Source organism: Antrostomus carolinensis, unplaced genomic scaffold, assembly GCF_000700745.2.
Source record: "Antrostomus carolinensis isolate BGI_N321 unplaced genomic scaffold, ASM70074v2 scaffold15377, whole genome shotgun sequence".
Classification (NCBI taxonomy): domain Eukaryota; kingdom Metazoa; phylum Chordata; class Aves; order Caprimulgiformes; family Caprimulgidae; genus Antrostomus; species Antrostomus carolinensis.
Window position 1 is genome coordinate 143,971 of NW_010325518.1, and position 15,357 is coordinate 159,327.

At 45.7% G+C, this 15,357-nt stretch overlaps 1 protein-coding gene across 1 annotated transcript in view; it reads right to left on the bottom strand.

Annotated features, from left to right (window-relative positions):
- Positions 1-15,357, bottom strand: part of LOC104527513 (protein tyrosine phosphatase receptor type S) — a 98,646-nt gene that overhangs the window by 61,630 nt on the left and 21,659 nt on the right. The window contains 3 exon segments of the mRNA XM_029085785.1: positions 586-603; positions 4,457-4,465; positions 8,382-8,570. Of these exon segments, the coding sequence (XP_028941618.1) occupies positions 586-603; positions 4,457-4,465; positions 8,382-8,570 (216 nt within the window).

A 15,357-nucleotide genomic window follows, 5' to 3' on the forward strand; every position in this document is an offset into this window, starting at 1 on the left:
TCTTTTTGGCTCCGTTAAAGAGACAGTGCAGAAGCTACTTACCACAGGTATCTTTCCCAGAGAAACCTAAGGGTAAGAGAGTGGAGAGGAAGGGGACAGAAGGCTCTGAAGCCAAATAAATGAGTATGTTGAGATGGTAAGTGCTAAAGATCTGATTGAGCAAAGGATTGGGAAACTTTCACCACCATCAGTGGCTCGGGAGCACTTTGCACCAATCAAGAGGAGGCCCTAAGTATTTACCAAGCTTTGATAGCATTTAATGCTCAAGATAAACTTCAGTCCTTCACAGTCCTGGAGAGATTAGCTCTTAAAACTCTGCCATAAATCTGAGGCAGCACAGCCTGAGATGTTATTAGAATAACAGTATCAGTATTACCAAGTGCACCCAGCAAACAAAAAAGGACATTATAACCATATATAAAATAAAGACAGGTAAAAAAAATAAATATCCAGAGGTGAAGCAGGACAAGAAAACGTAACAACAAATCAACAAGAATCTGTATTGAGCACAGGTCAATGAAATAGGAACTGAGTGGAGAGAAGTGTTTGGAGAGTGGGTGAGTGAGTGAGTTGGGGGTGTCTTACCTCGGATCGGTGTACCTTCTGCAAAGAAAACAAAGAAAATAAGTGAAAAGACTGTAAAACCCCAAACACCTGGACTGCCTGTGGGAAAAGGACCTGAGTCAAGGAAGACAGTTCCCAGTAGGAAACTTCCTGCTCTACCTCATCTGAAATTATCAACTGAAGAGAGCTCAGGGTACCTAAGGTGGGGACGCCCTTTTTAACGCAGTCCAATTCAGCTGCCTGTTTACGGAGCCTCCATTGCACTTGGCTTGAAAAGTCTTAAGACTGGCTCCATTTTGTTCCTAAGAATGCAAAGTTTTCAAGCTCTCAGCTAACATCACTGTTTGCTATTGCAGAGAATGTGATGAATCTGCATCTATCTTCATCACTCCTGGGGAAAAGGGTCGGCGTTATGGCCATGTTAGCCCAGACAGGGAGAGGGACATCCAGGTACCTTGCATCACATTAAGAGTTGCAGGTTTGATCTCACCTTTGATAGCAAATTCCCAGTTCCAAACTTATTGGCACAGATGTGCGAGGAATTCCACACACATCCTTATCAGGACCTTCAGTTACCCTTCAGTGGCTCAGCACAGAGACTGAAGCCAGCAGCTCTGCTGGCTTCTGTGCAAGTGAAAGGACCAGGGGGTTTGTATGGAGAGAGGAGTCCTGCTACACTTGCCTGTTGACTGCATCTCCCTTGGGTTATTTTTATCCAATCCCCTCCAGTTGTCTCTAGTGCCTAACCTGAGTCTTCTGCCTAGGCAGGTCTCACAGGAGAGGAAGTGACACTCTGGCTGGTGAACCATGTCACAGTCAATGTTAAAATCACTGTCCTCCCCTCTGACCTCCTGAGGTTGCAACCATCTTCCTTTGAAAACACGGCAGGTCCTTTTGCTCACAGTGGCATTCAAACTTGTCACACAGCTTATCAAAGAAGGGGTTTTAGTTGGTTGGGTTTTTTTTACCCCAATCCTGAGAACAGGGCAGATTCCGCAGTTACAAGTATTGGCTCTTACTAGGGAGAAATGCCAGAGCTCAGTGGTGACAACGCCGTCATTCTGCAGCCAGGGCTGGTTTAGCACATCACACGGTAAATATCAGCCTTACACTCTCTCCTCTCCCCCAGTGAGGTACAGCAGCATGATTGCCCCCACTTTACAGATGGGGATACTGAGGTAGAGGTGAAGAAACTTGCCCAAGGTCACAGAGGGAAGTCTGTGGCAGAGGCAAGAGCAGGAGTCAAATCCTCCTGCGTGCCAATCTTCTGCCTTAACCACCAGAAAACCCCTTCCCTCCTTATCCTTCAGCCCTGCTCATCCTTCTTGTGCTGCGGTTCAATCCTCCATTTTCAGGATAGAAGGTAAAAATATAGAGATACTGATTACAGTTCACCTTTATTTTTCAAAGGAGATGAGGGAAGAGAGGTATTATAGTGTTAGGATATTAGATTCTAGTTATACTCAGCTTCTAGTTAAGAGGTTAGGTTATTTGCTAGAGAAAAGTTAGCATCTAGTTAGGGTTAGGAACTAGCTAAGGTTAATAAAGCAGGCTGGTTAGCTATCAGGACAAAGGTTGGAGAGACAGTGCTTGAAAGAGAAAGAGGTGGGGGGAGCGTGTACTTGGGCAGATCTCCACACAGGAGATGGCAGGAAGGTTTTAAAAAGCGAGCAAGAGAGAGACTAAGCAGCAAAGGGTTATAGTTCAATTCAGTGGAAATAAAAACAGCCTCTAATACATCCTTCTGTCTCAAAACTGGAGTGAAAATCTGCCATCTGTGGCACAAATCTGGAACAAGGCTAATGGGAAGAGGGTAGAGGAGGGGAAGAGACCCCAACATCCCTCATTGCTATAAAGCTTCTTTGGCCTTGGCTAAGCCTGGTAATTTCCTGCAAAGGTTCACTCTAATCGACAGGAGAAACACGCTGGAAGTTAGAGCTGTGTAAGCACAGATACAACTGCAGCCGTTACCTTCTTGTGTCACTGTGGGTTAGTTAGTCCCTGTTCCCTCTAAACATCAGCGTTGCCCCTGGAAATAGGCTGTCAGCAGCTCTTGGAGACAGACTGACTTGGAGACACTGCTCTTGGAGAGGAAGATAAGCCAAGCAATGCCACCTCGGTCTTTCCAGTTCTAACTCTGGGACATGGGACACAGAGGTGAGGAGCAAAGTGTGCTTTGTAAGATGCCCCACACCAGGGATGGAGGGGACAGAATTTAAATCAGAATGAGATCAGGTAACTTGCAAGGACAGAACAGCAGTTTGAATGGACAGGGGGACACAGATGGTAGATTTTCACTGTTGGAGTTTCACATCTAACCAGCTTCATATTCAATACAGGGGCAGCAGGATGGTGCTAAAAGAGGATCGGAAATAGATCAATAATTCTGAAGAACTCTGACAGGTCTTGTAAGATTTGATAAGGAGTGTGGGGAGAGCCACCTGCATTCAGTAGCTGGCTTTCCTAGTGTCCTAACAGTGTATGAGCAAAGGCAGGAGGTAACCACTGTCCAGGGCAGAGTGTGGGCACCTAAAAGAGGGAAAACTCACACTGGATGCTGACTTTCTGAGTGAAAAGCTAGTTTTGAGATGCTATGTGTAAACTATTGATATTACCTTCCACAGCCTCCCAGGATCTGTAAATATGCCTATTTAGGGCAAATTTTGAGGCTGTATGAGCCCAGATGGTCAGCCCAGTGTTGAGCAGCAGAGGCAAAACGCAGCTTAAAGGACTTGCCTCTGGACTTGGCAGTTTTGGCTTTTTGGTTGGACTAGATGATCTTAAAAAGTCCTTCCCAACCAAAACGATACTATGATTCTATGGATTTTAAAGGACCAAGATGGTGCCAGGCAGAATCATAGAATCATAGAATGGTTTGGGTTGGAAGGGACCTTAAAGCTCATCCAGTTCCAACCCCCCTGCCATCAGCAGGGACATCTTCCACTAGAATACCATGTGCAGGTGTCCCCCTCTGTCACAGAGGATGGGATCTGCTCTTCCACCATCCCTTCCTCTGACTTCCCACACAGCAAAGCTGCCTACGGATTCTCCAAGCCTTGAAAACAGGGAGAGGAGGAAAATCACCATTGCCATGGTAATGACAGAAAACACATCCCCACCTTCTGTCAGGCCACGTGTGAGAACATGTGTGTGCTCTGCTCCTCTCCCCAGGGCTGGAGGGAGCTTTCTATTCTAAACAAGCAAGCAATCATCAAGGGTCTTCTGCAATTTTAAAATGCCGGATCCTGGCTGACAGCTGCAATTTCTACATCTCTAAGAACAAAAGGAGACTTGGCACACAGAGGAAATGTGACGTGAGCTCTGCAGACAGGCTCCTGGCTTCTCAAGGGACAGAGATGATCTGGGGAAGGGAGGTTTTTCCTTTGCTCAACCCTTTTCCATAGCCGATGACCTGTGATTTACAGCTTCAATTTGAAAATGCTGCAACCCCACCTCTCCCTTCTGAAAATGCCAATAACCCCGTTAGATGTGAAACTCCAAGACCTCCTGCAGGTGTGAACACAATTATCACAGTTCCAGGGTACAAGCTATTGTGTAATTGGGGAATTCCAGGACAACTGTTGCTGAGTTACACACAAAAAAAATCTATCCAATGTTAGGAGCTTCATATTTAGCTGTTATCTCTTTATACAGATATATTAATTAGGATGATTATTATTCTTTTTGTAGCCTGCAATACCCCTGCAGAAATTCATTAAGAGGGTAGAATATCCCTACTGAAAGAGTTAGTAGAAGAAATGCATAGCATGCCTCTCAAGAAGCTGTTACAAAGGAATTAGTTTAAAGGGCAAGGGTTACAAATCTGGACATCAGCAGGTTTGGGGGTTTTTTTTGTTTGATTTTTTTTTTTTTTTTAATTGAACAAACTTACCAAAGGTCTCTGAATGTTAAAAAAAGTGAAGGGAAAAAAAAAAGAAAAAAAATAAGTGTTATAGGCAGTTATTTAGAAAACAGAAGACACACATAAGACACACAAGGATTTAGTGTTTCTATGACATGAGAAGGTGGTTGCAGGCTGCCTCCTGTTATCCCCCCCTAGATGGCACGGCTGAGCAAAGGACATTGGCTTCCACTTGAAATGCCCCCAGACTGCTTGCATCAGGGTTAGGCAGAAATATCCATTTCTTTTCCACCACCAAGACCACGTAAACTCTTAGACAACCTGGGTCTCTTAGGCTGAGATGTCCAAGGGAAAGCAGGAGCCTAGACAGAGGTTCTTCCCATTCTCCTTTGACTGACAATTCAGCTTTTCATCCAGTCAAAACCTCCAAGCACTAAAAGATTTCCAACTGCTTGGAAAGTTTATCTGGAGATGGAAAGGAGAAGAAATACTGTATAGAGAAAAGCCACTATGGTTAATGACATATCACCTCTTTCTCAATTATACTGAAGACCCATAACATAAATGGGTGCCTGGGATGATGTGAATATAATGACCATGGTCTCGGAGGTCCATTTATACTCCAACAAAACATTCAGTTTTAATATAAATGAGAACCAAATCTGGACACGGCTACCCAATTTTGCAGAGCTCTGTGCATGACATTTCACTTGTATCTTTTAATGAGCTAATTTGCATGTTTGCCACTAACTCACATATTGATAGAAATTCAGTTCTTAACACCCTCCGTAATAAAGCCGCGTGGCTGCTATCCTGATGACTTTATCTCCAAGGCAGAACCTGGGTGCTGCTCTCTCAGCCTGTCCCAGTCTCCATCACGGAGCAATACACAGACAAGTCTTCAGAGACAACACAGTCGCTGCCTTCTACGCTAAATCTGTTGGCACAAAGCGCAGCGACGACGTTGTAACTTAGTCCCAGGGTCACTCCTCCTCCCTGCACTCCCGTTCACAGGGGGTTTGTCAGACACCCCTCAGTTGGGTGTAGTTGTTAATCCCCAAGAAGCTGGGCTGGAGTCATACTGGTGAGCTGTGGGTGAAAGGCACTGAGGCTCATGAACAGTGCCCTGAAGCATCCCATGCCCTCACGTGTGCCAGTGCCACGCTTCTGGCAGCAAAGTTTGTTTTCTGGAAAGATAAAGGTATTAAATGAAGTTCTGACTCTAGCAGCACTCGCATCATCAGCGCTCAAACGGGCAGCCCCTCTCACATCACATCCAGCTTACAAACCCACACTCCAATCTGCTCTGCCTCAGCCTTTAAACAAACTCCTTCCCACTGTCTGAAATATTAACACAGTACAGATGACCCTAATATTAATGTTTTCCATTTTCACAGGCCTTTGCATCACAGAACACGCAAGTTTTGAAAGGCCATAAAAGCAGATGAAATAGGAGAACTCAGGAGTCCTGACTGTCCAGGAATCTGCGCTCCCTTTCACACAAGCAACAGGTTTTAGCCCCTAAGGACAGGAGGGATGCTTCAGGGTTTCACCAGTTTACTAATTCAAAGCAGCTGTAAATGAGATTAATTCTCAGTAGGTATCTTCTGATTTATCAGAAAGGTCAAGAGTTCACTCAGAGGCTAACCAATTCACCGGAATAAAAATGCAGCACTCAGGTGGCTTTAAGGAAAACACCAGATCAAACCCAGTTAAAGAGTACAAAGGCATTCTAGCAAGATGATAAATGTATTAAAAATAATCTGCCTGTGCATTACTCACACTTCAGATCACGGTCACAGAGCATGATATAATTCTAGTTTACCTCTCATTATTTATGCTGAGTGATTTTTTTTTTCTTTGCATTTGCCTCAGCTGTTATGATAAAACAGGGAGGTCAATCTCATCTGCGTTTGTGGGATTCAACAATCCATTCCAATTCAACAAAGCAGTTTAAGTATCAGCTTGTGAGTTTGCTTCGCTGAATAAGGCGGCGTTTTCGCAGGTGTACAAAAGCCACACTGAACTGGAACTGTATTGAACTGGAACTGTATTGAACTGGAACTGTATTGAACTGGAACTATATTGAATCTGTTCCACCAGTGGCCCACAGAACTAAAAATCTTTATCTAGAATCTTTGTCAAACAGGGCAAGAGAAAAACCAGGTGGTTGCACTCTCTGATGTTCAGATCCAGCGTTACAGTCAGAACTGATTTCTTCAGAGCCAGCGGAGGTCTGGGCAAAAGGAACTGGCTACCACTTGCCTGGCTGACTTGTAAAACATCTAATATGAACAGAGCAACAGAATCACAGAATCACAGAATGTGGGGGATTGGAAGGGACCTCAAAAGATCATCCAGTCCAACCCCCCTGCCAGAGCAGGAACCTCAGTGAGATCACACAGGAAGGCGTCCAGGCGGGTTTTGAATGTCTCCAGAGAAGGAGCCTCCACACCCTCCCTGGGCAGCCTGTCCCAGGGCTCTGGCACCCTCACAGGAAAGAAGTTTCTTCTCAAGTTGAAGCAGATCCTCCTGTGTTCCAGCTCACACCCATTACCCCTTGTCCTACCATTGGGCATCACTGAGAAGAGCCTGGCTCCATCCTCCTGACATTCACCTTTACATATTTATAAACATTAATGAGGTCACCCCTCAGTCTCCTCTTCTCCAAGCTAAAGAGCCCCAGCTCCCTCAGCCTTTCCTCAGCAGGGAGATGCTCCACTCCCTTCATCATCTTGGTGGCTCTGTGCTGGACTCTCTCCAGTAGTTCCCTGTCCTTCTTGAACTGTGGGGCAACCCCAGCTGCTTCACTGAAGCCTCGATTTCCCTTTGCCTACAACAATGCCGTGCTTTTGCCAAAAAATGACTCTTGAAAACGCTCCATCTCTCTTGGCCAAAGGAATGTTCTGAGTCGCTGAAGTGACGCTAGTGCTCGCTGGGTCCAACCACACAGACACGTTTTCTCTGGGTTGGGTCAAAGCAGTCAGTCCAAGTAGTATTTGAAAAGAATTATTTCTTAGGTTAGTTTTTGTCAAAAGGTAAAAACTTTCAAAGCTTCTTTCATTTTTGCAGCTATCAATGGAAGTGTTTTATCAGAAGTATTCAAAAATAAATACACCTGTGCCCTCCCTGCACACATACACACATTCTCACACAGTGAACCGGCAGATTAAACAAGTATAAAAACAGCTCCTGAAACGTGAATATTAAGAGATGTCACGTTGATACACACACAAAACAACAAACAGAAAAAAACCAAAACAGACAGATGGACAAGCAGATGGGGAAAGACAGAAAACTGACAAGAGCCACGGAGCTGGGGTACATCTGTTCATGGAGATCCACTCCATGGGCACTGCCACCGAGCACCAAGGGGTCACTCCAGACTGCTCACAACTGCTCTGCAGTGATGACTGCAGGGACCTGATGCCAGAGAGATCCTGAAAGAGCTGTTCTTCAACACCAGCTTTGAGAGGCTCGATGTACACCAACAGGATCATGCTCTGACAGCGAGAGGCCACCTGAGCTGTGGAACCCTGTACCAGGTGCATGTGGCCTAAAAAGCCATGTCTGCTGTAGCAGTTCTCTTTCTTCCTCACTCAGTTCTTGGTCTGAGAAGAAAACCCTCAGCCCCCGGTTTCCCCTGAGCCACAAGAACATCGTTATCCAGTGAACTAGTTACAGGGTCTCCTGGATGGGAACCAGCTTCCCTGCTGTGATTCCCTTTATGTCAGTTAGGCAGAAGGGAAGGCAAGGAGGATGGGCTGAAAAGAAAAATACTCCAGCCACTCCCTGGGTAAGAATGTGAGTCCCAAAGCCAAAGAAAAGCTAATGCCCCAATCCACACCAGTGGGGCCTGTGTACATCAGCCCTCTCTTCTGCTTCGGAAACCTCTGAGCAGTCTGTTCACGGCTCTAGCTAGATCTCAATTCCTCCAGCCTCACACAGACCTTACCTGATCTCAGCTGTTTTATTCTCCCATTGCTTGCGCTGGGGTCGACAGGCAGGAAATCTTTAAACCAAGTGATCTCTGGGTCTGGGTTCCCGCTGGCTGCACAGAGCATTGTGGCTGTTCGTGTCCTCTCCACCACTTTCAGCTGGGGCCCCATATCAATGTTTGGGAAGCCGGGAGGTAACTGGTCCTCTGGTGGTAAAGAACAAAGGAAGAGTGGTTAAACACACAGGAAGGACTGGGGCAGCTGATGGAGCTGCTCAGTGGAATACAGTGAAGAAATCATCAGGCAGATTTGCTGCCCAGTACTCTGTGCAACACAATTTAAAACAAGGCTACAGCCAACGGGCCAGAGATGGTTTGTGAAAATACATTATATAGTTAAATTTACCAGCTTGTCCATTTTGTGTCACTACTCTAACATCCCACAAGAAGATTCTACATTTAAACACAATCTATTAAAACCTTTTGGAGCATGGGAATAGTAATCTCAAAGTTCCTCCAGGTCCTGCACTAAATCCCCCTGTCAGGTAAGAGGCCCACACCTATTTATTTCTACAGCAGATGCCGTGCACACATATGGCAAAGATCCCTGCACTGCAGAGAACTGTCTACACAGTCACATTGAAAAAGAGCGGAGAACTGTCTATACAGTCACATTGAAAAATAGCGGTTCATCTTCCCACTCCAAACCCCACAATACAAAACAAACCACACAGGAGAAATAATGAAAGTGACGACGTGATAAGGCCTGTCAAACACACAGTGGAAACCAGGAGAGAAAGGAAAGGAAAGTATCATCCAGCTGTAGTTACCAGGGGACACACACATAACAACAATAAGCCAAGTGCTGTCAGACAGGGTGTGATTTTTAGATTTATTAATTCAGAGCACTGCTGCCCTAGAAGAAGAGGGACGTGGCACCAGCACCTAGAAGACAGGCTCACCAGAGCTTCCTGCTTCCTCTCAATCTTGCCTTTGCCTTCACTAATGAGGTGAGGAGGGCGATCCTAACTGATGCTGACTAATTTGTGACAACTAATAAAAACCCCAGTGCTTCCCCCATAATCTTTGTCATGACCTCCTAACTCATGTGGTAGAGAGCTGTCTTATGCTGGCTGATACAGCTCAGGAACATGCAATTTCTTCCCCTTCTATTTGTATTTCTAATTTCTAGGCAAATTCTTCCCCTAGAAAATGAGTATTTGTGGGAGAGGAGCCTGGAAAGAGGATGTGGGCACCAGAGTGAGACTTCATAGGGACTCCCTGTCATTTTAAATGAGGCGTATTGAGGAATCACAGCTTTGGGAACATATGCCATCAAATCCATCCCAAAAGCAGGTGAGGGAAGAGAAGAGAAATAACATAAAGGATTTTAAAAAGGTGGGATTTTTTAAATAGGAACATAGATCACAATCAGCCCCTCACTGAAACCAATGGGAGCTCTTGCAGTGCCAGCAGAGATGGGTTGGAACCCCTTGCCTTGGGTTGGGAAACATCCCTGCCAACTGCAAACACAGTAAGAGCTCGTTTCCTCCTGCTGGCACGTTACGTATCAGAAGCAACGGAGCCAAACCACGAATGGCTGAACCCAGAGACTGTGGAACGAGAGAGAAACCCAGGAGCCTTGCTGTGGTGGGTGTCTTTTCCTGTAAGAGCAAAGCAGAATCGCCAGATCCCAGTACTGCTCTACGCCAGCTCCAAACACCCAGGGTTTGGGTAAGAGCTATTCCACACTGTTGTGCCTCACGCTCAACTTCTAAAAATCCATGAAGATCATGAAGGCAGAGCTCAAGGCCTGTGCAGTGCTCTGATACCTGAGGCCAAGAAACTCCCATCTAATACCGTTATTAGCAGTGCAGAGCTACTGCAGAGAAGAAAAGGGTTCAAATACCCCAACTGTGTGTTTCAAAATGTGCATTGTTTCCTTCCTCTGACCATTGCTGGAGAGATATAAAGGATCTATTGTGACTCACTGGAGAGTGAAATATATTAACCACACCTCCCCTTATCTATCAAAGGAATCTGATCACAAACAAAACCACGTACCATTTTATAACTGCTGAAGTAATACAGATCTCCCAGTATGGACAAACCTCCAGTTGTACAAAGGCATAGTCACTGGGTGCACCTGAAGCACCTCTAAACCAGGCTACTGCATTCTAAACAGTAACGTAAACATCTTTAACTGGGGACTGAACCAAACCTTTGAGTTCTCAGTTCACCAGGCTGTGCTTGGGCTCTGCAGGAGCCTCCAAACTGTCTGCAGATCACGTGTGCTGCAAAACCCTAAGCCCCTCCAAGAGTGATCTCAGGACAGAGGGGCCCTGGGAATTGTTTTGCCTTCGCACAGCTTTCAGCCAGGCTTTTAACGTCTTCTCTTCCCTTCTGCTATTTAACCAGGCGGTGGTGTGTTGTTAAGGAGCCGCGGAGCTGCTGCCGCATTGGCTGCAGATGACATCATTATTGATCACTGCTTTTATCCTGCTCCCTGGTGATGCTACTCCACCTGGCTCAAACCCGTGTCCGTTAATTTCATGAACCAATTAATCCACAGAGAGAACAGTCCACTTGACTGGCAGGGTGTGCGTGTGAGTGTGCACGTGTGTGTGTGTGTGTGTGTTGGGGGAGGCCTGGTACAACTATTATTACTGAGTGTTTCTAATTAAACAAAAATGTTAATCTTGCAGCACAATGTGCAGAATTCCTCTGAGTTTAATTAAAACAACTGTGACTAGAGGCGTGATCAGATTTGAGGATCAGATCAGCGGAGGAAGCATCTCTGAACATCACATATTACACCGATTCAAGTGCTCAGATTTCCTTCCTACCAGGACAGTGAAACTGCCTTCATCCCCTAGCAATTGGATTGCCTTTAATAATGCAATTACAACCTCAACTCAATCCCCACAAGACATGCACGCACACACGCCCTGCCACCCTCCCCATCAATCCCCAAACACCAGCCCAGATCTGTTACCAAATAAATAAGTCAGGAATGGTTTGGATTGTGAATTCTCTTTCTAAAAGCAGCCCAGGCAACTGCAAGAACAAAAGAACCAAGATGCAAGCTGAAGAGGCTTCAAGGGCACATCTGGGCAGCTGCCTGCTGTTGAAAAGCACGATAGCTTATGCAGAGAAATATTTTCACGTGTTGCACTTGCCATATTAACAGAACATCTGCCATGGACCCAGGACAGCATCCCAAACACCTCATTCATACCTGCTCTTAGACTGAGTTGTTTAAAGGCCTCCACGATGAAAAGCTGGCTCAAGATCACTGAAGAAAGGAGGATGAGAAAGAACAGAGGAGGAGGGATGGAGGGAGGCAGGGAGAGAAGACCACTTCATCATTCATTTATAATAAAGCCTGCCAGAGGACATGCCCTGTGCGGGGGACACACCTCAGACCAACGTGGGCACTTGCACTGACACACACACGCGGTGGTACAGAAAAAGCAAGGGAGCAAGGGACACCAGCTACAGCGAAGGGGGACACTGGTGCTCGCTGTCTCCTTGTCACCCAAGAAGGTGGCAGCTCTGTGTTTAAATAATTAGCTGTGCTGGAAATGAGGATGATAAAGAAAGATAAAGAGGGTGTTGCTGCTGCTCTTTTTCCCGCAGGGTGTGCACAGTTCTTTAATAATTTAGAGCAGAAGGAGGGTGTGAGCATGTACAGACACACTGTGTACTGAATGCAGAAAGCCACAGCGAGGATGCTGTCGAAGTGGAGAAGAGGAGGAATCTTTCACTCTTCTCTGGAGATACGTGGCCCAGCATTGATGCTGGCTGGTCTCTAAGCAGTCAGCCATCCTCACTTGAAGGTGGAAGAACCAAGAACACAGAGATGAAGCTGCTCGAGTGACACTAGTTTTAAGCAGAATCACAATCAAAATCCAGCACTCCTGAAACTTACTCCTGTTCTTTCATGAACACTCACAGCTGCCCCCTCCCCAACAGGTATCCCGGCATTCTGCACCTTGTGAAATGACATCAGCAAGTTCTTTCCATCAATACATATGTGCCTGTCTCTTCGTTAACTGTTAATTCACAACCAAAGACAATTTTCGTACACGCCAGGAGTCTCAGTAACATGCTCTGTCTATTGATTCCACTTAGTTTGATCTGAAAGTTTTACTATGAAAATAGAAACAGCCTAACAACGTTCTTAAAAATTGCAGGCTTACAGGCAATAAATACACACGTAGATGTGTGTGCTGGACCCTGTAACAGCGCAGGTAATACACTGCCTCCTCTACGCTAATGTGTCCCTACGTACCCCCCTTATCAAGGCACCTGAATTAAAATCGCTCTGACATTATTCATAAGCTACAGAACTCATCTGCTTTCACGTGGCCTGATTTTCAGGTCACTACAAGAAAAGCAAAACAAGTTTGAAGAAAGTCTGCCAAGAATTTTTCAAGTGGCAAGGCAACGTTTCAGAGGGGTCAGCTTCTCTTTAAGATGTGCTGCTGTGGGACTCGATGCTTTCTGCTGAGCATCTAGAACTGATTTTTGTTTACCTTTCACTGATCTAAAGCCAATAATTACAAAGAACAACAGAACAGCAGGGATCCTGATAGAACTTTATACATGCCCACACCAGATGTCCTCTTGGAGTAGGAAATGTGTGAGGAAAATTTCAGGCCAGAATTGTTAGAGAAATGTATGAATACTTCATAAAAAAGAAATCAACAGGGAATCACTACAAAAAGAAGTTCAGAAAGTCTGTCCATAGCAGCCTGAATCACACTCCAGTAGCAAGTACCACAGACTTTATATGTCTAAGAGCCAGTTTTCCTCAATTTTCCAGAGTGCAGTAATCATTGGGAAAAGACAGCACTGGCTAGTATGCAGCGAGCAATATACCAGGGCACAGTAAATTTTGTTCCATTACATTTAACTGGACAAAGCAGTAGTTTTTATGGGATCATGTTGCGTTTACTAACGCCTCACAAAGGGTAACTTCCACGGAACAAACTCTATCAGCTTCAACAGAGCTGAAAACTAAGCCAGTCTGGCCCCTGCTTGAAATCCAGCTCGTGGCTCCCAGCAGCAGAGGCAATGCAGGCAGACACTGCAGTGAGGCTCCCCTGTGCTCTCAGTCCCCTCAGCTGCTGACAGCACAGGACAATCCTTTGCAGCACAAGAATCTCTGTCTCAGGCTACTAAAAAACATGGAGAGAAAGTATGATCTGTACACAGGAAGCAATAATAATAATTAAAATATGTATAACTTTCCTGGGAGTGTGGAGCTTAGAGAAACTAAACCAACTGGGAGCTGGGGTGCCTGTGCCAACTAGCTTCCTTTCTGCCTCAGTTATAATGAAAAATGACTGCAGCTGGAGTCAACAATAAGTAGAAAATGCTTCCCAAACCCACTTTCTCTCCTTTTCTTTGAGCCCTGCAGGAATCAGGTTTGCAGGCACTACGTCTAGCCAGCTGTGGAAAGAACAGCCAGTCTCCACAGCTCTATCAAAACTCAGATCCCTTGAGAAGCAGAGCAGGAAGGACAAACAAGCCAGCAGAGCTGCTGTTAAGAGACTTTGTATAAGTTGAATGGTGTCCATCATAAGCTCTGCTTCTCAGAAGCTCCCAAAGGTTTCCTCTCCTGTAGCTTCCTGTTTTTAAGTGACTGCATGTGGATTTCTATCAGGGTCTGATCCAGGAGTAGTCACGTGCATAAGCAAAAAGGGGTTTACTCTCAATCCCTTCAGCAGCTGCAGCGAGTAGGGAAGAATGTTATTTTTCTCTTCTGTTCATGATTCTGTCTGCACTGGTGTTGAGGGAATCTTGTAACTGTTCACACGTGTGAATAGCATGAAGGCACACACACGTATGTCTAACTGTGGTTTCAACAGCACAGCCAAGAGGCTGCAGAGTTACTACAAAGCTCATCCTGCAGAGTTTGTGACAGTTGGGGCCCAGGTTTCCATACTCCACGGTACGCCAAGGTAACAGCTTCTGCAAATGACAGCTCACATTCAGCTCCAAGCTGCAGAGCGGCCCCCATCTTTATGCTAAGTGTTAGTTCTGAAAGTGAGAGAAGAGAGATGGAAAGGAGGAGGAGGCCTTGCAAGGAAAGATAGAGAAAAGACCAACAGGAGAGTGGGTGAATGCAGAAATGGGGAGGAAAAAGAGAGGAATAGATGCCAGCATGCTAACTTTGTCATTGTGGAGATTAGTGGATTTGTGCTCGGTCCTTTCAACTTTCCCAGCACTTAAAAACGCAGATAAAGAGGAGACAATCTTTGGTGTGTGAAAGATAAGGAAAGATTAAGGATGGAGTAACTCCAACTGAGAAGGGAAAGGGAGGGTATGCTACAAAAACTGCTTCCTCGATGCTCCTCAACATCATCTTGGCCCAGGTCTGCAGCTAATTACTGCTCCCCCAGATTTCAGGAGCTGGGTACCCCAGCTGCTCTTGCACAGTCAGTTAACAAACAAGGTCCTGGTAGGCCAACAGAACAGGAGTGCTTGTGAACGCAGCACAACACAGGAGCAAAGCACACAGTAATAATCATCTGGTGGGATCAGCAAAGTACGTAATTAGGCAGGCAGTGGGGAGATGCAGCTCCTGTTGTGTCATCTGTCTTTCTAACTGACACGTGTATGATGCTGATACTGGAAGGAAAAGCTGCAGAAAGACATGTACACAGAACCTCAGTCCCTAAGGACCAGCTCAGCTCGTCATTTCCCATACACTGCAGCTTTCTTTGGGTGGAGAATGTCTTAAAAATGCTGTGAGAATCCAGGGGATTTGTGAGGGCAGCAGCTAAAGGACAACCTTCTCTTGCCACTGCTTGGAGCTAAATTCAAGGAGTAGAAATTTGGAATATGATTGCAGAGGCACTTCTCCCAAACTGTCACAGCTTCCAAGGAATATATGGGAATGGGTGTGAAGAAGAAAGCTCCCAGCCCTCTGGGATAAGTGCAGCTAGACATCCTCTTGTCATAAAGCTCCGTTCCAATCTCCTGA